At 54.9% G+C, this 22,017-nt stretch overlaps 7 protein-coding genes across 7 annotated transcripts; 4 read left to right on the top strand and 3 right to left on the bottom strand.

Moving 5' to 3' along the window:
- Positions 1-475: 475 nt before the first annotated feature.
- On the bottom strand, positions 476-1,286 carry GCG54_00000143 (40S ribosomal protein S11-A; the record flags this gene model as incomplete). The annotated part of the gene is made up of 3 exons (XM_045400286.1): positions 476-544; positions 622-860; positions 1,109-1,286. 3 exons carry the CDS (start codon positions 1,284-1,286, stop codon positions 476-478), a joined length of 486 nt encoding a protein of 161 aa, XP_045265936.1.
- Positions 1,287-1,833: 547 nt separating this feature from the next.
- GCG54_00000142 (uncharacterized protein) lies at positions 1,834-6,529 on the top strand (the record flags this gene model as incomplete). The annotated part of the gene is made up of 3 exons (XM_045400285.1): positions 1,834-2,046; positions 2,097-5,817; positions 5,868-6,529. 3 exons carry the CDS (start codon positions 1,834-1,836, stop codon positions 6,527-6,529), a joined length of 4,596 nt encoding a protein of 1,531 aa, XP_045265935.1.
- A 1,164-nt stretch (positions 6,530-7,693) lies between these two features.
- On the top strand, positions 7,694-11,444 carry GCG54_00000141 (uncharacterized protein; the record flags this gene model as incomplete). Its single annotated transcript, XM_045400284.1, has 4 exons — positions 7,694-7,955; positions 8,055-8,082; positions 8,141-10,366; positions 10,937-11,444. Coding segments are annotated over 4 exons (3,024 nt in total), but the record flags the coding sequence as incomplete, so codon positions are not given.
- A 403-nt stretch (positions 11,445-11,847) lies between these two features.
- Positions 11,848-13,300, bottom strand: GCG54_00000140 (uncharacterized protein; the record flags this gene model as incomplete). Its single annotated transcript, XM_045400283.1, has 2 exons — positions 11,848-12,659; positions 12,712-13,300. 2 exons carry the CDS (start codon positions 13,298-13,300, stop codon positions 11,848-11,850), a joined length of 1,401 nt encoding a protein of 466 aa, XP_045265933.1.
- A 467-nt stretch (positions 13,301-13,767) lies between these two features.
- GCG54_00000139 (uncharacterized protein) lies at positions 13,768-15,418 on the top strand (the record flags this gene model as incomplete). The annotated part of the gene is made up of 6 exons (XM_045400282.1): positions 13,768-13,772; positions 13,887-13,947; positions 14,026-14,262; positions 14,311-14,484; positions 14,828-14,896; positions 14,948-15,418. The coding sequence occupies 6 exons, from the start codon at positions 13,768-13,770 to the stop codon at positions 15,416-15,418; spliced, it is 1,017 nt and encodes a 338-aa protein (XP_045265932.1).
- A 1,390-nt stretch (positions 15,419-16,808) lies between these two features.
- GCG54_00000138 (Casein kinase II subunit alpha) lies at positions 16,809-18,278 on the top strand (the record flags this gene model as incomplete). Its single annotated transcript, XM_045400281.1, has 6 exons — positions 16,809-16,881; positions 17,007-17,048; positions 17,184-17,362; positions 17,440-17,607; positions 17,692-18,111; positions 18,162-18,278. The coding sequence occupies 6 exons, from the start codon at positions 16,809-16,811 to the stop codon at positions 18,276-18,278; spliced, it is 999 nt and encodes a 332-aa protein (XP_045265931.1).
- A 703-nt stretch (positions 18,279-18,981) lies between these two features.
- GCG54_00000137 (uncharacterized protein) lies at positions 18,982-21,939 on the bottom strand (the record flags this gene model as incomplete). Its single annotated transcript, XM_045400280.1, has 1 exon — positions 18,982-21,939. The coding sequence occupies one exon, from the start codon at positions 21,937-21,939 to the stop codon at positions 18,982-18,984; it is 2,958 nt and encodes a 985-aa protein (XP_045265930.1).
- Between the last annotated feature and the right edge of the window lie 78 nt (positions 21,940-22,017).

The raw sequence follows: 22,017 nt of genomic DNA, 5'->3' as shown, positions 1-22,017 counted from the left end.
TTGGTTCGCGATCTTGTGGCTTGCAAACTTTACTCCTATTCGCATGCAACACTCTGTGCCGTACTTCAATGTGGTTGGTGGTTGGTCAAGAACGCCCAACTGTGTCGGAATTTCTGTCATGGGCATTGTGAATACCGGGGCCGGGACACAGGCAACTCAAATATCACGTCACAAAGGCCACGGACAAGACAGCTGTACTTCCAATCCCTAATCATTTTTCGTTCATTCGACCTGAGGCACATCGTAGTTTTCCGTTCCCGCAAAAATCACAAGCCCATCGTGTGCCCGGGTCACCCAGAGAAACATAACCTCTAGTTCACGACCACGTAGCTGTTTGGCTGATCGAATTCATTTTGGTCTTGATTCTGCATCTATAACACAATCATTGTGGATGCAGTTTTCCCTGATGACCTCCCATCCGGTATGAAATGAATAACCCACACCGCAGTCACGCCGTAAATGCCAATGAGCCGATTTAGAACTTGGAGAACTTCTTGACAGCCTTGCCGGTGCGGGGAAGGACACGCAGGACGTTGAAGCGGACCTGGTGGCCATGTTAGCAACCGTGATTCATACGATTGTCTTGTCTCCAAGAGATCGCGGGGGCAGGTCGGAACATACAGTCTTGGACAGAGGTCTGCACTGGCCAACGGTGACCTGGTCACCCTCCTCGACACGGAAAGCGGGGGAAACGTGGGCAGCGAGATTCTTGTGGCGCTTCTCGTAACGGGCGTACTTGGGGATGAAGTGGAGGTACTCGCGGCGGATGATGAGGGTGCGGTGCATCTTGGTGGAAACGACAGTGCCGGTCAAGATACGGCCACGGATGGAGACCTGGCCGGTGAAGGGGCACTTCTTGTCTGTAAGACGCGCCAACGTTAGCAATCGTGTTTCTGATGGTGTTGCATGTGTGCATGTTCGTATATCCCAGCGCGCGGTGTCGGTGTCGGTGTCTCCAATTCTGAATTCCTCCTCTTCCCCTCGAGTGCCCAAACTCTTTTCGATGTTCTCGAGTGTCGCGAAATCCCATGTCGAAATTTTCCGTTTGCCGTGTCGCGTGCGCCAACAATCCCACCACATCATTCGCAGTCGGTGCTCGCAAACGTACCGATGTAGCTGCCCTCAATGGCAGTCTTGGGGGTGCGGAAACCCAGGCCGACGTCCTTGTACCATCTGCGGCCGCTCTTGCCAGGGCGAGCAGACTTCGCCTTGACCTTCTGGTTGAGGAAGATACCCTTCTGCTTCTGGAAAGCCCTCTCGGACTGGACGGTCAACTCGGTAGCCATCTTGACGTCGTGATGCGGTCGCGGGTCGACTGGGCGGGTGGGTGCTGTTTGGGTTAGAAGTCGAGGTGCTGAACCTTGCGATTTTTTTGGTCAGACTCCAAGTCGGATTGGATTGGCACGCACGAGCAAACTGATTAGGGCTTGCAACTGTGGGCTGTGGGTGTGGCTCCTTCCCTTTTTTTTTCGGGAAGCGAGGGCGGTGTGTGGCTGGTGCATGCTGTCCAGCCACGGCGAGCTGTGACCTGCCAAAGAGTGGGGCGCAGAGGAAGAATCGACGTCCCGAGGCGGCGACAGCCGACACCACAGCAACCACGGGCCCCCGAACGCGGTCTGTTGACATCATTCCTCAGCAGCCAATGGGAGGCCCGGTCAGAAGTAAACACCGACCCATGCAGCCCACCACCCGTACTTGGGGTGTGTTAGGGGACTTTGACGAACTTGGACATTCACGCCACCAACAATCGCGTTGCTCTTTAAGACGTGACATGTGCACGTCTGGCCCTCCCACTTGAAGCCTCCTAGCCAAATCGCCACACCGATATTCAAGATGGCTTCATTCGGCGACGCGACCATGCCTTCCACGCGGCGGACGCGCAAGTCCATCGGCGCACCGACGACGTCGAGGAAGGGAACCGACAAGGAGAATGCGACCATCGACGTCGGCACCACACTTGCAGAGAGTCGTAAGAAGTCGCGAAGCAAGAGCATTGGCCCCGGCGGCCTAGACGCCCTCAAAAATGCAAATGGCAACCGCAGAGCAGTGAGAATGCTCGTGTTTTGGTCTTGTGCACGCCCAGCTAACGTTCGCAGTCCCTCGCCGTGCCGTCACGACCCCCGCCGCGATCGATTTTGAAGCCCACGATGCCGCTTCTGCCCGAGATCCCACCACACCGCAAGCGCAACGCAGACCTTATCGACCTGGGACCGCCCCGGGCCAGTACCCCCACGAACACATCCACTGGTAACTCCGCCGGCGGCTCGTCTGGCTCTAAGATTGCCTTGCGCACGGAGGAAGAGCAGCAGGCCGCATCTAGAGAACGAGAGGAGCGAGAGCGCAGAGATGCGCGACGCAAGTCGCTCGCCAACCGCAGAGTATCATTTGCCGCCGAGGCGACCCTTCACACATTCCACGAGATTGAGTTCAACCAAGACTCGACAGCGTCAACAGACTCGACGCGACGTGCATCTAGCGCAAATGGAAAGGGATCTGATCGGGCGTCCACGCCGCAAGAGCAGGTGGACGAAATAGTTCCCGAGTCACCAGAGAACCAGAGAGAGCTCCACCAGAAGAAGCGCAGGCGCAGTTCCACCGCAAATCTGATGGACTTCACCGACGATGAGAACACGGCCGCATCCGGTTTCAGCTCGGATTCTGAACCTGCTGATGCGGTAGAGGAGGTGGATGGAGATGAAGAGGTCGAGGACTCGGACTCCAACAGCGATTCTTCGGATGACGATGGCACGATGATGACCATCGACGACAATGAGGTCACTGGCGCATCAGTCATGTCTGGTCGTACGGTCGCATCCGACGACGAGAACGACACCCTAGATGAGGCTCTGAGGATGGCTGCGCGACAGGCAGGAACTCAGCGGCTTGGTTCGGACGACGATGAGGAGGAGGAGGAAGTCATTCCCTCCTTCGGCTGGATCAAGAAGAAGCCACAAGACGAGGGTGCCAAGGACCAGGAGAACGCCCCTCCCCCGCCTGCGCGCAAAAGTCCTCCCGAAGACGAAGACGACGATGACATGGATATGGATATGGACATCACCTCAGCGGTTGGTGGCATTATGAAAGACAAGACCTCTCAGAGTGCTTTCGACCCCAACGAGGACATGTCCATGGATGTCACACGTGCTATCGGCGGTATTCTGTCCCGAGTCAGCCAACAAGCTGCCGAGCCGAGCCAGGAAGACCAGACCATGGAGTTTACTACCGCCGTTGGAGGTATACAGAAACAGAATCCCAACGACACCTTGTTAGACGAGGGCGAAGATGAGGACATGTCTATGGAATTCACAACTGTCATTGGTGGTCTTCTGCCGTCCCAGACCAAGAGAGACACATCCCAAAAGCGTCGCAGGACCATGACTACGCGCGACAACTCGGTCATGGACGAGTCAACAATGGACATGGACATGACTGTTGCCATGGGTGGCATTCTCCCTGCGGCTGATAAGACGCTTCATGGTGATGAGACACTGGGCATGGACATGACCGTTGGACTGGGCCGGATCATGTCATCACCAGACAAGCCGATGGAAGAAGATGACGCTACAGGGGGCATGGATATGACCGTTGGCGTTGGAAAGATTCTGGGCGCTGCTATCGCTTCTCCGGAGAAGGATGAGCCTACCATGGACATGGATATCACCACAGCTGTTGGAGGTATTCTGCCGACTTCTGAGGCGGCTGATGCAGAGGACACCACGATGGGCATGGACATGACTGCAGCTGTTGGAGGCATCATCGGAGGACCTCAATCACCAGAGGCTCGCATTGCCGCAAAGAAGCTTATGGAGGAGGAGGTCGACAAGCCCGACACGCCCTCCAAGACCATGTCTGTGAAGCCAGCATCGCCTGCAAAGAAGCTGGCTGCGTCGGTCAAGAAGAACGCCCCGGCAGACAGCCCTGGCTTCAACCCGTTCCAAGGCAGAAGCCTCCGCAACAGCATGCCTCGTGCGAGCCTGTTTGGCGAGTCGCCAGCTAGGAGTCCTTCCAAAAGCCCAGAGAGGAGTATCAGGACACCTAGCCCTCCGAAGTCTGCAGCGCCACCACCAGTGGCCACGACTCCGTTGGACAGCTCGCCAGTCAAGACACCCCAGTCTTCCAAGAAGCGAGGACGTCCCAAGTCACCGACCAAGTCGATTCCCAAGTCTGCTTCAAAATCACCAACGAGAAAGCCCACGACACCATCACTTGAAAATACTGCCAACCGTTTGAACGTCTTTCAGCAAGATCCGGCAACTGGAGCAAGAACACCCACTGTTGTTCTCACTCCCCAGCCCCGCAGACATTCTGGTGTCGGCGCAGACAAGCCTGGACTGGGATCTCCCCGCGTTGCTGCTCTTCTTGACCGACGAGGATCTCTTGGCGAAGCCGCCCAGCAGTTCGTACCCGGAAAGACCCGCGGAGTCACCTTTGGGGATCCAAAGGTCATTGAGATTGAAGTCGACAGAGACCGCCAAGATGAAGAAGACAAAGAGAACGGCCGTACAATCCTCGAGCGCGAGGCGGATGGCGAAAATGAGAAGGACGCAACGCTCAACCTTAGGGAGATGATTGACAGCTTGAGCCCGAAGAAGAAGCGCCTCCAGGGTCGCAAGAGTCTCCACGTCGGAAGCGCCAAGGGCCTGCTTGGCAAGCGTCCTGCCGAGCTTGATGACGAGGAGGAGCGCGAAGACAACGACGGCGTCAAGAGACTCAAGGGACACCAAGGAAGTCCTGTGAAAAACGTCAAGTTGGCACAGCCCCCTAGCAAGGCCGACACTACTGGTCGCAGATTGACTCGTTCCTCCCAACGTTTCTTGGAGGAAGATACCACAACCAAGGCAACGCCGACACATTCTGAGTCGCCATTGAAGAGTGGAAGCACGGCCAAGTCCCCTCACGGACAAGGACGCTTCAGAGATGTTGAGGATGATACCGCCACTCACCCCATGAACCTCGATGGCTCGCCTGTTCGACCAGACAATGAGCTCATGAACGACGAGTCGGAAGAGCGCATTCATCTTCAGGACTTTCTCAACATGACTTCCATCCGCTTCATGGAGTTGACGACAACAAAGCGAAGGCATACTCAGGCACCAGACATGTTTAGAGAGATGGGTGGGAAAGAGGACTTGTCTTTGGAGCGCTGTGTCGTTGCCGGCGCTTGCACGGTACCAATGCTGGAACTTTACCAACACTCATGCCGCGAACTGAAGAAGTACATCTCCGAGGGGCGCAGAATCGTTCGTGAGATTGAGTCCGAGACCTTTGAGGAGAACCCGCCTCTCTTCCGGGAGTACATGTCCGCCTCTCCCGATTTCAAGAATATCCTCGACAACCAGTTCAAGAACGGCAAGACCCATGCGCGCCTCGAGAGCAAGGCCATGTGGTACGAGTGGCGAATGAAGCTCCAGGAGGGTCTGAAGGAGGGGCTTATCAGAATTGCCGAGGGAATGAAAACCGATGAAAAGGTTCTCCAGCAGCAACAAAAGCTGCTCGCCTCCACCCTTCCTGCGATAGTGTCTCGCTTCACCGAACTTGAGCAAGAGTATAGCAACCTGCAGGCCGTCGCCAATGAACTGGCGGACTGCGACCCAGAGGAACTCGAGACCGCCAGGGCTGATCTCGCAGAGGTCGAAAGCGACGTTCAGGAAAAGACTCAACTCATTGCCGAGCTCCGACAAGAACTCGAGGATGCCGAGCGTGGTGTTGAGACCCTCACGCAGGAGAAGCAGCAGTGCCACGAGGATATCAAGGAAGCGGAGAAGATTCGCGAGGAATGCCGCGGCTGGTCGACAGGTGAAATCAGTGCACTCAAGGGTATGTAAAACGTGGATTCCGTATCTTGTGCTTCGCTAACTTGACCTCAGGACGAGTCGATGCCCTGGAGAAGCAGCACGGTTGGGCCGTCACTGGCGTTTCCGGCAGCCAAATCTCCATGACGTACCTCCGCGAGATCGAGATTGTGTTCGACATTGCATCCTTCCAGCCCCGGAAGAAGAACGCGAGGATCGACTTGTGGTACATTGCCGCGAATCGCGCATCCAAACCCGTGCCGTCGACGCCGGAGAAGGAGTTTTTCCTGGAATGCATTCGGGACCACATTCGTGGGCTGCCGCAGAGCCGCACTAAAATTGCGGATCTCCTCCACATGGTTCGCACTGCGTGGGACAAGGCCAATTCCACCTCCAATCATGTCCGTCGGCTGAACATCACCTTCCCGACCACCGTTGCGAGAGTTTCTGACTCGTCTATCGCGGTCAAGTCTTCACTTCTCATGGCGCCGCTGGAGACCAAGGTGGAGATTGCTCTCGAGATCAGGGGAGCGAGCAAGCCTGACGGCGTCGATTTCTCGCTTCATCCTGAGGCCACGGTTGTATACGGAGAGCATTTCAATACTCCCAAGATTGCGGAGTTCTTGTCCACTCATTTGGGTGAGATGGCTTTTTCTCAAGAGGAAGGCGCCCCTTCATGGAGCGATGTGGTTGTGGACCTTCATGAGAGACTTCTGGCAAGAGGAAAGAAGCAGTAGGAGTAGCAGGTTTACGTTTGGCTGCAGGCATTACTAGTTCTACCTTGTAATGAGTGATGATGGTGGATTATTGTTGCTGGGATTATGTCGGTGGGAGGCAGGTTTGGTTTAATGGCGCCGTGAGGATACCCTGTGTGTAGTCGAATAAGGTACATTTGGTTTTGTTATTGTCGTATTACTTTACCCAAATGAGATTATCTCTGGTCAATTATTTGCATCTTGCTCTTGAAGGCGTGATCGTCAACCAAATTTGGGTTCTGCGGTTGAATGTGGTGTCAGCATCACGATGTGATTGAAATGGGTGCTTAATATCAGTTGCCAGCAAAAAATAGGAAAGAATAGGGATCAATTCCAAGTAGAAAAAAAAATCCACAATCGCGAGACGTAAACGGAAGATCGCCAATGTCGACTGAGCTTGCGGCCTTTGTCCCAATTTCCTGTGACTGATAACAAGTATTTGTTCTCGAGTATCGAAACATTGCAATCCCAATTTTCATGTGAACATAGAATGACATGAGCACAATGAAATAGAGCGCGTGCTGCAAACGTCGTTTAGACTAAAGGACGTTGGCAAACGGACTGAATCAAACGCGGCCAGACGAAGTAAGTGGGGGCGCTCGGTGAGGTCCGCTCACCGAGAACATCACGATTGCAACGTCGTTTTTCCAAGGGCTGCTTTTTGTGCGCTCCTGATTCCTTCGCCAACCTGAAGAAAGTTTCACCAGAATATAATTGACGTCACTAGGGCAACGAATAGAATAATTGGGTGCGACGGGCTCAGGTCCCCTGAAGGGACCGCTGCGTTTGGTGCCTTAGGGTGCTGGAGCGTTGGCATCTCAACTTCACTTCACCCCGATTAGGAAATCCTCAGCTCACCCGCCCCACTCTACCGCCTCAGGCACGTGATCGACCTGCCCTCGTCCAGTCAGTCTATTCAATCTCGTCCCCCGACTCGGTTTTTGAAAAAAACCTCTTCCTGTTCCCTTCTTCGCCAACGTTGAGTCGAGATACCTTCCTACATTCGCCGCTTTTCAGCAGCCTTTCATCGCTTTTTAGCACGAACTCATCTCAACATCAGCGACAGCTCCCCTTTTTTCGTCTTAGGACGCTACTTTACCTTACCTACCTTCCTCTAACCAAAGATTCCACACTCCACTCGCCATCATGGCCACGGAAGTCTTCATCGACAAGGCCAACCTGGTTCTCCAGACGGCCGCCAATCATCCATTCCTCGCGGTTCTTGTCTACCTGGCCAGCATGGCAATCTCTCGGGTCTGGCACTCTGCCAGATTCGCCGAATGTTGGTACCAGTTGACTGGTGGACTGCTTGGTCGGATGTTGGTGGACGTCGCTAGCTCTGTCGCCTGGCCCCTGAAGCTTATCATTGCCTACATGGCTTTATTCTGGCGGACGTTGATCTCTTTCGGTTACGAAATCCCAACGGATTCGGCCCAGTGCCAATTCGCAAAGCCCGGGACTTCTGGACCCCGGCCTGGTACCCTCTTCGACGGACTCCCCTAGCAAGGGAGCTCGACGAACGAGAGCCCAGTTATGTGAGCCTCCTCTCCTTCTACTCTCAAGTGCATTGCAGATTGCTAATTTAGCCGTTAGACCCCCCGGTCCACCGCCTCCAGAGGTGGACCAACCCAAAGACCTAGCGACGGAAGACGCGCGCCTCGTCAAGGAGGTTACTGATGCTGATGCTCAGCTTCAGCAGCACTCTGTCGAGAATGCCGCCCTCATCGAGGAGATTACCAAGCTAAAGGAGAGAGACAACTTGAAGGAGGCACAGACTGAGCAGCATTCGGCCGAGAATGCCCGCCTCACTGAGGAGGTCGCCAGCCTGAAGGAGAAGCTTCGGAAGTACGAGAAGACCGAAAGGTCGATCGCATCATTTCAGACGAAGGTTGCAAAAGTCCCTGAGCCTCGACTCATCCGCCGTCTTAACTACAACATGATACCAAAGAACCGCCAATATGGCATATTTCACGTGAGCGAAGGGAGGGTCCTCCAACCTCCCAACGAGGCCACAAAGAAGCAATTGTCGCTGAGCAAAATCCTCACCGTTGTCGACACCACCCCCATCATCGCTGCTCCTATTGTCTCCGACAACGCCCCGGCCAATATCGCTCCTGTACTCTCGTATAGCAGCATCTTGATCGTCGCTGACACCGCCCCCATCATCGCAACTCCCGTTCTTTCCTGCACCGGAATCCTTACTGTCACGGATGATGCTCCTGTCAACGTCGCTCCTCGTCTATCTCTTACCAATGTCTTCACCGTCACCGACAACGCACCCATTGCCACCATTGAGCCCGCGATCCCTGCTTCAGATGTGGTGCCTATCGACGAGGATAGTGCTCGCGAGGACGAATTGAATGACAACGTTCATGAAGAGGCGCAAAACGAGGTTAAGACCGAGAAAGAAGAGAATCAGGTCACGAAGTCTGACAAGAACAACGAAGTTGAGAAAGAGCAAGAGCACGAGGACGAGGACAAGACCAACGACGAGGATGAGCGAGACCAAGACGCAAAGAAGGACGACGACGGTGACGACGACGACGACGACGACAAGGACGATGACCACGATCTGGGCGGCGGCGGAGCAGTCTTGATGCTCCCCGATCATCCCCTGTCTGCATCTTCTATACCCGCGCCTCCCGAACAGCCCGCGATTCCTGGCACCAATGTCTTCGAACAAGTCCATACTCCCTCAACCGAGTTGCCTGTCCCTGCTCTCCCTGCTCTGGCACTCAGATCGCCTGCCACGCACAAGCGCAGACTGAGTGATCCCGAGGAGCCACAGAGATCCGGCCATGGACCTGCCTCTCGTCCAATCCCTACGGAATCCTCAACCTTGCCGTCTGTCTCTTCAAGTACTACAGTTGCGTCTGCCCTCGTTACTGCACAGCTTCCTGCGTTCGGAAATGCGCCTGGCTCTTCAGCCACAATTGCCCCGAACGCACAGATTGACGACAATGAGGCGATGGAGGTTGTCGAAACCCAGCCTAGCGACAAGACCGAGGGACTTGAGAAAGACAGTGGCTATTTGATGGACGGCGTTGTCGGTGAACCCACCGTGGCAGTCGAAAGAGTCGCCGAAACTCATGACGGATCTATGGACGGTGTCATTCAGCAAGCACCTCCTGTCGCTACTGTTGGAATCAACAATGTCCACGGAGACGCCATGGAAGTTATTGAGGTTGAGACGAATCAAGATGCAAGAAACATGATGGAAGGCGTTACACAATTCGAGACCACAACGAGAGACGACCAGGAGATGGCCGATGACATCGGATCAGCCCAAGACTTCAATATGCATCAATACACCGACCGCGACATGCACGACAATTTCTCTGGCGTCACTCCTGCCGTCGAGATCGTGGATACGGACATGCAGAATGATCCACTCTTCGCTTACACACCTCGCCAGCTCGCGACGCAAGTCGCCATCGACCGCGAAATCGAGATGGACGTTCTAGAGGATCTTCGTCCCGAGTTGCCGGCCACTCCAGGCGAATTCGGTCCAATCGATGAGATTTTTGATCAAACCTTCGTTGAAGCCGGCCCTTCTTCACCGCCGTTGATTTTGTCACCGACAATTCCAGACGAGTTTTACGCTCATCCTCCACCAATGCCTCTCAGGGTGCCATCTCCAGACCCCTTGGATGACCTCTACTCCCTTCCTCCTTCAACCCCTCCCAGGTCGCCATCCCCGGACCTATTGGACGACATTTACTCCCCCCCACCGCCACCTCCTCGCAGGTCTGCTCTTCCCTCGGCCCCCGTCGCTCCTGTCCACGAGCAGGATAGCCAGACGCAAGAGACGGGAACAGAGTCAGTGGCAGGGCCCGCTGACCCCGTTAACGAGGAGACAGCCGAGCGACATGAGCAAACACGTACGGGAACGACAACAGAAGCCTCAACAGGACCACGGGTAGCTCAGCAGCATTGGTACACGCTGACGCTGCCGCTTCAACCTTCTGCATCGCGTCCTTCACCAGATACGCCCATGACTCCGACCCCCAATCCACAATCAGCGGCTGGTGGTCCATCATCGGTCCCGCCTCGAAGAATCATTCGCAAAGCCCCACGTCCAGATCCCCTACGCCCCTTGCGAACAACAAAGCCGTCGGCTCAGACTCAGAAATCCAAGGATACGAGCTGCGCCAAATTGGGACCAGACGGACGGGTAATCCGCTCCCCTGCCGCGAGACCCCCCGAAGCCCCCAAGACTCCCACGTCAATCAAAGTGCTCGCACCCAAACGTAACGGCTCGGCGGCAGTCCCAAACGACGCTCCCCCGGACGCACCACGCATCGCGATCTTTTCCATCTCTGACCCATTGCCCGCATCGGCCTCAGACCCTCAGCAGCCGTCACAGGCAACTGGCCGCTCAAGCAACAGAGCCCAGGCCAAGGAGAAGAGGAACCAAGAGCAAGCCGTACAGACTGGCGATACCCCCACGCCGACCTGGTTCTCGCAGACGCGGCAGATTCTGCCTCTTCCCAGGAGCAACAGAGCAAACAGGTCCGCAGAGGACATCGCAGACCATCAACAGAGTGTGTATGAGGCAAGACGCGAATTGGAGCAGGAGCTTGCGGCGTCGGAAAGCCAAGAAGCGGCCGGTGGCGAAGACGGCCACCGGGACCGAATTGTTCGGGTCGGCGAGAGGGCCGAACAGAACCAGTCCGACAGCGTTTTCACGTACGGAGGGGCCGCAACCAGAGACGAGCGCCTGGGTGTCCTCCGCCTACTCTTCGACATTCTTGGGCGTCGAAGCCAGGATACTGGGACCGCTAGGAAGTTCAAGAGGTGGGGGGGCCAAAGACGACTCAAGCTCTTGTCTAAGGAGAGGTGGCAGGACCTGCCCGGCGCCCCGGAAGATCAGAAGACTTTCCTCACCAGAGAACAGGTGAACGATCTTCTGGGGCGTTGGATGAGGTACCTCCTTGAAGGACTCGTCCAACAAGATATCGTGTACGCAGATGAGATGGAGGGAGTTTTGAGGGAATGGATGAGGATGGTGGAGGAAGAAAGGCGGTCTCAACCGCAATGAGTCAATACGCTCTACTCAAGATGAAGAGAAAGAGGAGAGACGGTGGGAAGACGAAGAAAAGAGATGAACAGAAGAAGAAGAAAAAAAAAACTCCCCGCAAAAAAACACAAGAAAATACAAGGAAACACACGAAAACCAACCAAAACAGGAAACAAAAAACAAAACAGGGCTACGGAGAGTGTGGAGAGTCATTGGAAGAAGAATCTGGCCACCAGCAAAGCTTGTTGTTTGAGTACGGATGTTTCATTTCTTTGTTAGATTACCTGTTCTTCAGCTTCGTCCATCCATTTGTTCCACCACCTGTCCGGTTCTGAGCACTTTCGGTATCGTCCAGGGCCCAGGCATCGTCCTCCAAAACCTCCCATTCCGGCACGGCCACCTCGCTCAAAAGCTTCTTCTTCAGCTTATCGGCAAGCTTCAAGGGGCTGGGGAGCTTGAAGCTGCGGATGAAATCGGAACCCTCCGCGCCTCCGAGGAACGTGTGAGTTGTGCCATGGGAATAGCGTCCCATCCAAGACGACGCCTTTCCGATTTCTTCTTGCTCTGGATTGTCGTGCTTCGTTGCGGGCGACGAAGACACTGGGGGGTAGATGCGACCTGTCTGAGTACTATGCAGCTGTTGGCCGATGAGCAGATTGTACAAGTTACGGCCCATGTGGCAGACGTCGTCGAACGAGTTGCGATCACCGACAGAGACACCCTGTGTGGAGCAGGCCCAGGCGATGTCGTATGCAAGCAGGGTGACGCCCTCGAGGAAGAGCGAATGCGTGACGGAGTCTTCTTTTGCGAGAGTGGGAAGCGCCTTATCGACATAGAGTGGCCGAGGTCGCGGGACATAATGAGGCTGGCTGTCTCGATCATCTGAGGTTAGGTTGGGGATGACAGAAGAACCAGGAAATGGGACATCCCCGTGCTGATATGAGGACGCGAGGTTGAAGATCGTGGGACGAGGATAGTCCCGGTGCGGAAGAGTGATTTCTGCGGGCAGGCGGATCGAGAGATAATGCGACGTCAGTACGACGATATGGGCCAGGTTGGCAAGTGATGTGGACAATGCCTCGGGAGACACGGCTGGACGGGTCAGTGAGAAATTCACAGCATGTATCCAGTTCAAGCGACTTACCATTCATAGATGAAAGATCCATGATATCAACCCCACCAATCTTGTACTCATATCGAGATGAGGACCCTTTCTTGATTCGGCGAAGTCCATACAACTTGGCGGCCTCCATGCACAGGAAAGCTCGGGTAGTCGCCATATTATCGGCGCTGCGGTTCCATTTGTACTTGGTTACCGAGATCGAGCGCTCAGTCTCATCCAACTGTCTGGATCTCCGGGCCTCAGTACCATCAGAGGCAGATGTCAGATCTGACTTGCGGCGCGACAAAGCAGCCTTCCGGTCGGCGATTTCTTTCTTGGCAGCAGCGATTTCCCTCTTCAGCTTGTCGGCTTGCGCGATGATCTGAGCGGTCCTGTCCTCGGCTTTCTTCTGGTCCGAGACTGAGGCTTCAATAGCGACGGTGGAGGTTGAAGAGCTAGCCGGGCCAGTCTGGGCCAGCAAGTCGTTGATCTGCTGCTGAAGAGACTCATTCTCCATCAATGCCTGGAGGTTTCTCATACGGCCTTCATAGCAGCGGTTGCGCGCATCGACGGCGCAGAGAAAGGGCCGCTGCTGGGGATGATGCGGCCTTTGGCAAATGTCGCAGTTCATCCTGGCGGCATGCGGCGTGTCAAAGTTCGAAGAGCTAGGAGACGGCGAGTTTCAAAACAATCAGGGAGCGGCATGGGCAGAAAGTCGCAACGGCAATGACGTGGGGAATTTGACTTTCTGGCGGATGAGGTTGAGTTGAGTGCAAGACGTTCGGAGGGAGACTGCGATGTGAAATACGCAGTTCCCAAGTCGAAGTCGCAGTGAGTCGGCAGCAGTGTCCAGGCGATCTGACTGGGCAGGTCCTGTTCGAAGATATCGAGTCACGAGGGCGAGGTCGGGTGAGAGGCGGCGTTGAAAGGGAGCCAGCCAAGAAAGGAAACAATCGAGGGCCGTGGTCGCGGCGGCACTCCGGGCAGGCAGCAGGGGGGTCCCCCAACCCATTTGAATCCCTGCGGCGCGCCACAGAGGTGCTGTGGCCAATCAACGCCACACTTGCCTGAACAGGCCTTGGCGGTCGCAGCGCAGCAATGGAGTGAGCTGAGGCAAGCACCACTCTCGACCGCCTTCCAGGGGTGAGGTCCAGTCCAGTGAGGCGGTCGGCCGCTGTCAGTTCTGAACTTCTGACTTTCTCCACTGAGCCCGACAGCGAACACACTCACTACCTCCCTTACACCACCAACACTCCCTTTGTGGTGACCAAGAACGACGTTTTGATAGTAGAAAAAACACAAAACTTTATTCGGGCTCGGCCTCACAGTACTATCGTTTAACACGAAACATCAAAGAAGATGGCCGAGGACGCGAACGGATCACAGAAACCCAAGTCTCTTCAGAGCACCAAGACGCCTGAGCCGCGGGTCGACCAACCGGCAACCAACGGTCACGACAACATCTCGCCAGGCACGCCCGGTCCTTTTCCTGATTTCGACTGGGAAGAATTTGAGGCCCGCTACGAGAAGGCGCTCGCGGACGCTGATGAGGAAGAGCGAGAGCTGTTGGAGCAGTTTGAAGGCCTTGTCAAGGTGCGACTGCCCGCACAAACTACAGAGCCTAACTGACCATGTATCTAGTATTTCAATATCTGGGCTTCAACTTCCAGCGCCCATGACAACGAGCGCGCAGTCAAGCGCCTCCACACCAGACAGAGATACGTTAACATGCAAGAGCAGAATATGGCTCAGAAGCAGGAGCACAGTGAGTCCCCATCCTTCATCTTCCCATTCAGCGCGTCCGACTCACACCGTGTCAGTGAGGGAGGTTCTGCGGGCATTTCAGAGTGCACTTGCCCTGCTGAGCCGGAACTAATATTTGGCCGGGGAGATGGGGTCCTAGGTGACGGATCGAAATGTCCAAAGAGGTCCTACACTTATGCAGAAAAATGCATGGTTTTGGCAGCAGATGCACCTGGTCGCGTCCACTCCTCGTTGCTTCCAGCGTGACGAGGTAAGGTCTCCACACGTGATCCAAGCTCGCGGACGCGCCTGGCCCACTGCATGTCTTTGGCCTCATTCCGTCACCTTCCAATTTCTTTTCTTACTTTCAACAAAACCACAAACGACCAAAAGTCTCACCGCCGCATCATTCTAGTCGCTCATCATGGCCGCGGTCGGATCGGGTCAAGGCCGGGCCCATTTTGCCGTTCCAAACATCAGCAACGTGAGTTCAAACGCGCCAACCTGCCCCATTCTTCATACTGACATTTGCCAGGACGAGCTGACGTCGTTCTTTGAGTCGCACTTCTCTGACGCAGCTTTGCAAGGTTTCAAAAGCGACTTTTTCAGCCCAGAGAAGCATGCAGGCGATGAAAGCGCTGCATACGACGACGAAGAGTACTACGAGGAAGAAGATGACGGACTTGGGTACTACCCAGATGGTGTCAAACGCACGCTCACCGATGAGCAAATTGCCATGTTCCGCCACTCTGAAATTGAAGCTCTAAGAAAAGAGAAGGAAAAGGCCGAAGAGCGTCGTTCTGCAGCCTCGCAAGCAGATCTTGAAGCTGGCGAGGTCGGCGACAATGACAGCGCCAAGGAAGCCGCGACACCTCAACCACCCAAACCAAAGAACAAGAAAAAGCGAAAAGCAGGCAAGAACAAGAACCACGAACCCAAGCCCGACCTACGCAAAAGAACTTGGGACGTTGTCGAAGCCGGTCTTGACTCTCTTGACTACGACTGAGACCAGCTTGGCAAAATCGCAAAATAATTCAAAATCGCACTCAGGATCTGGCTGTTGCTGGGAAGAACCACGGGCCGCACACACGCTCATGGACCTCTGGTTCACGCCGATATTCCTTCAGGATAGCTGGCGGAAGCTGTACGCCGGGCACGCCTGCAGAATTGCAAGTTCGACTCGAAAGAAACCCGACGTTCAGAGCAGCTGAACCCATCAATCAAGGGCTTGGTAACATGCAAGAAACTCATGAACACGACGTGAGCCCGATCGTTCTACATCTGGAGCAGATGCAAAAGAGGTATGTCGCCGCTTTTTCTTCACGTTTGATCACGCATGCAATGATGAAAACTTCGTATCGTCATCCTTAGTCGGAACCCAAGCTCCGGGTAGACGACGGCAGTTGACTTTAGTCGACAGCCTGAGCCTTCGAGAGCTAGGACATGTCGAGCAATAATCTTCTCTCTGAGCATGCCTTGAAGTTTTCCGGAATTCTGTTCATGGTCCCTTGACATCAGATGCTGACTCTCTGGACAGATTGCGAGGCAAAATTGCCAGGGCATGGTCGTCATTGACGTAGGACTCTATGCATCATTGTACAGAGGATACAGGAAAGACTTTGTAAAATAGATTGGCATCAGGGGTTGACAAGTGGTCATGTACACATGATGCAAGATGCGAGATGCATCCGCATAGAATGTTAGGAGCCAGGCAAAAGGGCTGCCTACCTGCCATAAAACGAACGAATCTGACCAAGGAAGTTGACATATGTTTCTCTAATGCATGCAATGTGACGCGTTTGCCTGTTCTTTTGTGATGCTCATTTTCTGCAGAGGTCAAGGACATTTGGTATAGAGCTCCCGTGGCAACAAAGACCTTTGTTCTCAAAGATGTGCCTGGCACGGTCTCACCCAGACAACTGCGTCTGGAATCCGATGCAGCCTCGGGATGGCATTCTACTAGAAGCAGCGGCAGCAATGCTGGAACAGCGGCAGCTCGCTGCATCGAAACTGGACGGTGGGGCGTGCACGGATCAGGCGAACTTATCGGGCGGTCTGGACGATAAGCCTGTAGTGGACTGTCAGGCGCGTTGGGGGCCCGGCTCGGTCGGCGGCCAATCAAGCGGTGCTCTGAGGATGGACCGCTAAGCCTGATTTTAGACATCCCACCTTGATTTACTCCCTGCCCCGTTCCCTCCCACACTGCACCACTCACTCCCAGAGTCCCAGGTCCACGTCCACCACGCTTGTGTCTGGCGACCGACCAACCTCAGCCACGACCCAGACCCCTCCTTGTCTGCCCGCCTCCGCCGCAAAATCCAACCTACCTACCTTACGACAACATTATCACCATCTTCTACCAGTCTCGCGCGCGAACGCCGCAACGGTAGCCCAACATGGCGCGGGTGTACGCAGACGTGAACCAGAACATGCCCCGCAGTTACTGGGACTACGACAGTGTGAACATCAGTAGGTTTTCCCTCCGCCGGGTAGCACTGCGCCTCGGCCGAGTCCCTTGCAGCTCTCGCCAGAGCTTACAGCCGCCCGGTTTCCCTCCCATCCGGGTCGCGATCGCTGACAACTTCGACCTACAGGCTGGGGCGTGCTCGAGAACTACGAGGTTGTCAGGAAAATTGGTACGTTTTTTGCACTCTGTTGGTGGTGGTGGTCCCCGCGCGCCTGCGCGCATGCGCAATCCCGCATACTTTTTTTGCGCGAGTCGAGTTCGAGGCACTATCGTGCAAGGCTGACGAACGGTTGCAACAATACAGGTCGTGGAAAATACTCGGAGGTCTTCGAGGGCATCAACGTCGTCAACTACCAGAAATGCGTCATCAAGGTCCTCAAGCCCGTTAAGAAGAAGAAGATCAAGCGTGAGATCAAGATTCTGCAAAACTTGGCTGGAGGCCCCAATGTTGTTGCGCTGTTAGACGTGGTCAGAGATTCGCAGGTAAGCTGGGATATTTGTTGATGCTATTCGGATGACGGGGCTTTAGGAAGCAATGGCTGACCTTTTTCTCCTTGCAGAGTAAGACGCCCTCTCTGATCTTCGAGCACGTCAACAACACCGATTTCCGAAGCCTGTACCCCAAGTTTAACGACCTTGACGTTCGGTACTACATCAATGAGCTCCTGAAGGCTTTGGACTTCTGCCACAGCAAGGGCATCATGCACCGCGACGTCAAGCCTCACAACGTTATGATCGATCACGAGAATAGGAAGGCACGTGGATTCTGCGCAGAAAGCTGAGGCTGGGGATACAGACTAACTGTGATGCAGTTGCGGCTCATCGATTGGGGTCTGGCCGAGTTCTATCACCAAGGCACAGAATACAACGTTCGCGTTGCTTCCCGATACTTCAAGGGCCCCGAGCTGTTGGTCGACTTCCAAGAGTACGACTACAGTCTCGACATGTGGAGTCTGGGCGCTATGTTTGCGTCTATGATCTTCCGCAAGGAGCCTTTCTTCCACGGTAACAGCAACTCGGATCAGCTTGTCAAGATCGCTAAGGTGCTTGGCACGGACGATCTCTTCGACTACCTTGACAAGTACGAGATCGAACTTGACGCGCAATACGACGATATTCTGGGTAGGTTCCAGAAGAAGCCGTGGCACTCATTCGTTACCGCCGAGAATCAGCGATTTGTCTCTAACGAAGCAATCGACTTCTTGGACAAGCTTTTGAGATACGACCACCAGGTATGTTACGCGACCGTCACACGGCCAGCACAAGACTGACATGTCCACAGGAACGTTTGACGGCAAAGGAAGCCCAGGCGCACCCGTACTTCAACCCGGTTAGAGACCCCGAGGTTTTCAAGCAGAACTTGGCCCAGCAGAGCGCCTCCGGCGTTTCTAGCAACTGAACCTAGACCATTGCTCTGCCCAGACTGAGAATTGACCCACGACTCTCGTGATGCCCTCGACCACACCCGCTTCGGTTCTGCTATGAGCCGGCACCCGTTAGCGGATCAGCGAGGATTCCCTCCCACTGGCAGCCTGCCCTGTCAACTAGACTCAACCCATATCCTCTCAATACGACTTTAACCTTATCTTTGGAAAAAGCATGAAACACAAACCTACATACTCCCCCTCACGAAACGGAATGACTCTCAAGACCGGTATCAATCTATTTTTTTGGGCGATGGCACAGATGGTGGTATACAGAGAAACAAAGGCGTAAACCTCAAAGCAGGCGGGAGGATTGAAGGGATTCGCACAGCGGCGGAGGAAAGCTAGGGAAAGGGGACGGAGAATTTGAGATGCTCAGAGGACCGGCGAGGTATCTTCACCACATGGAGGGGAAAGGCGTTTCGCGAGGTTGATGGCCTGCTGTTTCGTTCCAAATGCCCCCCTCAACGGATCCTTTCTGTCCATGATTCTCTGCGGAAAGCTTTGCATATGTGGTTTCATCATGATTTTCTTTTCTTCTCTACTGGTATTCGTCTTGATGTAGCGACTAATGAGGAAGCGTATCTTTTGCTTCCTGACCCCCCATGCACATCTGAACCGCTATGCCGCTGCAACGGATACCAAAACTCCATGCCAAAGCGCCCTTCACCTCGTCATCTACAGGCACGTAAAGCAAAAATCCCTATCGCATTTGAACCCGTCCTCTCCGCACCGCCTCATATGTCCACCGGGTGTCTTGACAAGCGAGCCGGATGGACTTCCAAATTGCACCTTTGTCGGCGTCACAGCGAAGGCCCACGCCGCCTTGCGCTTCTTGCCCCTGCCCGTTCCCCCGCCGCTTCCGACGTTGTGGCTGCGCTGCTTCATGGGCGTCTTGATCTTGGTCTGCGGGCCGGCGAGTAGCACGGGTGCGTAGGACGTCTTCTTGCGGCCGCTGGAGCCCGGAGCGGAGCCGCCGCTGGTGTTTGTCCAGGACTTGAAGAGGTCGAGGGTGAGTTCGTCCTCGTCGTCTGAAAGGAGGGAGACGAAGGAGCGGCGGGCCGAAGGGGTGCGTGGGGAGGCTTTTATGGTGGAGGAAGAGGGGGCGGCGGGAAGGGAGGGCTGTTCGTGGTGTGGGCGGGTGGTGGCCGCGGGGGAGGATGGCTTCTTGTTGAATTTGACTGATTTGCGTGGTTTGAGGGCGTTTGAGGCGCGACGTTTGAGGGGGCTGCTTGAGTTGAGGTTGAGGGTTCGCATCGGGGACGTCGCGCCGTTTTCTGAGGCTGCGTTGGACTTTCTGGGACGGCCGGGTTTTGAACGGGGCGGGTTTGATGCTGGGTTTTGGGTTGGGAAGGGGAGAGCTGGCAGTTCGATGTCCACTGACTCTGGCTCAGGTTCAGCCTCGGGTTCCGTTGCGCTTTCTTCGCCCACGTCGTCCAAGAGAGGGACGGAGAAGCCTTCTTCTTGGTTGTCTTGACTGTCTGGGAGGTGTGCGTCGTCGGGGAGGGCGATGGGTGAGTTGACAGGGCTGGATGATGCTTCGACCGTGCCCGCCACCTCCGGCCGTTCTGTCTCGACGTCAGGTAGGATCGTATCTTCCTCGTCAGGTTCTGCAACGGACCGCTGCTCCATTGTGGAGGGATCCTCGGTGCTTTCTCTCGGAGAGCTGTGCCCTCCCGCGTCAGTGAGCTCTTCCGGAGCCTCAGCGAGAGCTTCTGGCGTTTCCGGCTGCGCAGCGTCAAGGTCCATGCCGTCGAGCTTGTCTACGAGGGGAGTTGCCGGTGAAGTCTGGATCTGGTCTTCACCATCTTCCTCCTCCTCCTCATTGGCTGTCATTGTCTCTGCATCATTTAATGGCACCTTAGACGTAGAAGCGACATATTCGACAACATCCGTGACTGGGGCAGTCGCATTTCCGATAGGGGAGGCCGAAGCAGGCTTTTGGATCCTCGTTGGGACTCGCGTAGTAGGGATGCCTTCCTCATCGTCCGAGAAGTCGTAGGAGGGGTCGATTTGGTGTCTGACGAATTTCTCTTTTGGTGGTTTAGGGGCTTTACTGGATTGGTTCTCGGTGTTTTCGGAAGCGTTCTCTGCAGAACCGCCGTTTGTCTCAGCCAGAACTGTATCCGCATCAATCTGCAGCTCAGAAGCTGATGTGTTCTCTTCAGGGGCAGTTGCATCCGATGGCTTTGGGAGATCGAAGGCTTCATTCAACCTATAGGTATCGGCATCCTCAGGCTCTAGCACCTCTGTAATATCTCCCGGCGGAGGGGTCTTTGATAGCAATTCGATGACAAGCTTTTGCTTTGGTAATCTCTGCGCCTCGTCCCCCGTAACGAAGTTGGGTGTCTCTGACGACATCTCTTCCGCAATTGCCAAATCTGCAGGCTGTGCTTTGTCTGATTCGACGCGGTTCTCTGCTGGCATTTCCAGCTGCTTGTTCTTCTCCTGTACTTGGACCTCAGCAACTTGCAGTTTCTCCTTTTCTTTCTGCTGCTTCGATTGTTTTGGTTTCTTTGATTTGCCTTTAGCTTCTTTTTGAGAGGGGGACGACTTTTTCGGTGCTTCCCGAGTTGTTGGATCTTCGACAGATACCACGGGCTGGTCTTCCTTAGCGTTTTTGTCTGGTGTTTCAACACTTGGCTCCCCATCTCCAGTAGGTGTTGGTTCCTTCTTCTTCTCGGCCCTTGGTGCCCGCTCCGCAATTGAAACACCGAGAATGTCGTCGTCATTGTCGTCATCCTGGGCAGTAAACGCTTGTAAAAGTTTCATCGACGTAGGCCTTCCCACTCTCAAGGACTCTTGCCGCGCGCGAGACAGCATCTTCATGTCGATTCGGGATGGGTCGGCGGTCATCTTCTCCTCCTCCGTGTCTGGCCTCGAGGACCAGATAGACTGGTAACTGATAGGGAAGCGATATCTTGAGCCGTGCATGTTCGCCATCAGACTATCGCCAAGTTTTGGTTTGCGAATCTCGGGAACCTTCCATGTCGGGTCGGCAGGCTCTGGATCTGCGCCCCAGACACTCCCGGGAAGAACCGAACTGCTCGACCCTGGCCTGCGCGGCGCCACGAGACTTGACAGTCGCTGCTCCGATCCTAACCCTCCAATACTTGATAGACTCGGGCGTCGCTGAATTTCGGTACTTGGTCTGCGAGTAAGAGCTGTTGAAGTGCTTCCGCCCTTCTTCCCGTGCAGAATCCTCTCTTCCTCTTCTTCGTCGGGCTGGCCTGCAGTTTCGGCCCCATGCTCATCATCATCTTCCTCTTCATCATCAGAGCCAAAACCTTCCTCCAGAAGCATTCCCTCGTCTTCCTCCTCTTCCTCGTCCGGAACGCCCATGTCCCTCTCATGCCGCATGTTCTCCAAGTGACCATTGTTGATGACGACCTTGCCGGTTTTCAGGTCAATCTCGTCACCAATGCCCGTGAAGTCCTTTTCGTATTTTGCGAATATGTGCTCAAATGTTGACTTCAGTTTGAAGGCTGCAAAATTCCGAGACTGTTCAAGCTGGTAGCCGGGGTCCCGCATCTGAGACACCTCTTCCGGCTCATAGTTGAGCTCATCGTCCTCGTCATTCTGTTGTTGACCCAGGTGTGATGGGCCAGTCCTCGGTCGCTTCGCTGCAGGCTCCATGATGACTTGCAGGCGCCAATGAGACCGAGCCTCTCATTGTCGTATGAATGAGAGGATGACGACGACGGCGCCGACGAT

Source organism: Colletotrichum gloeosporioides (genome assembly GCF_011800055.1).
Source record: "Colletotrichum gloeosporioides strain Lc1 chromosome Unknown consensus_33, whole genome shotgun sequence".
Classification (NCBI taxonomy): Eukaryota; Fungi; Ascomycota; class Sordariomycetes; order Glomerellales; family Glomerellaceae; genus Colletotrichum; species Colletotrichum gloeosporioides.
Note: the sequence above shows the minus strand (reverse complement) of the source record. Positions and strands in the feature narration are given on the sequence as shown.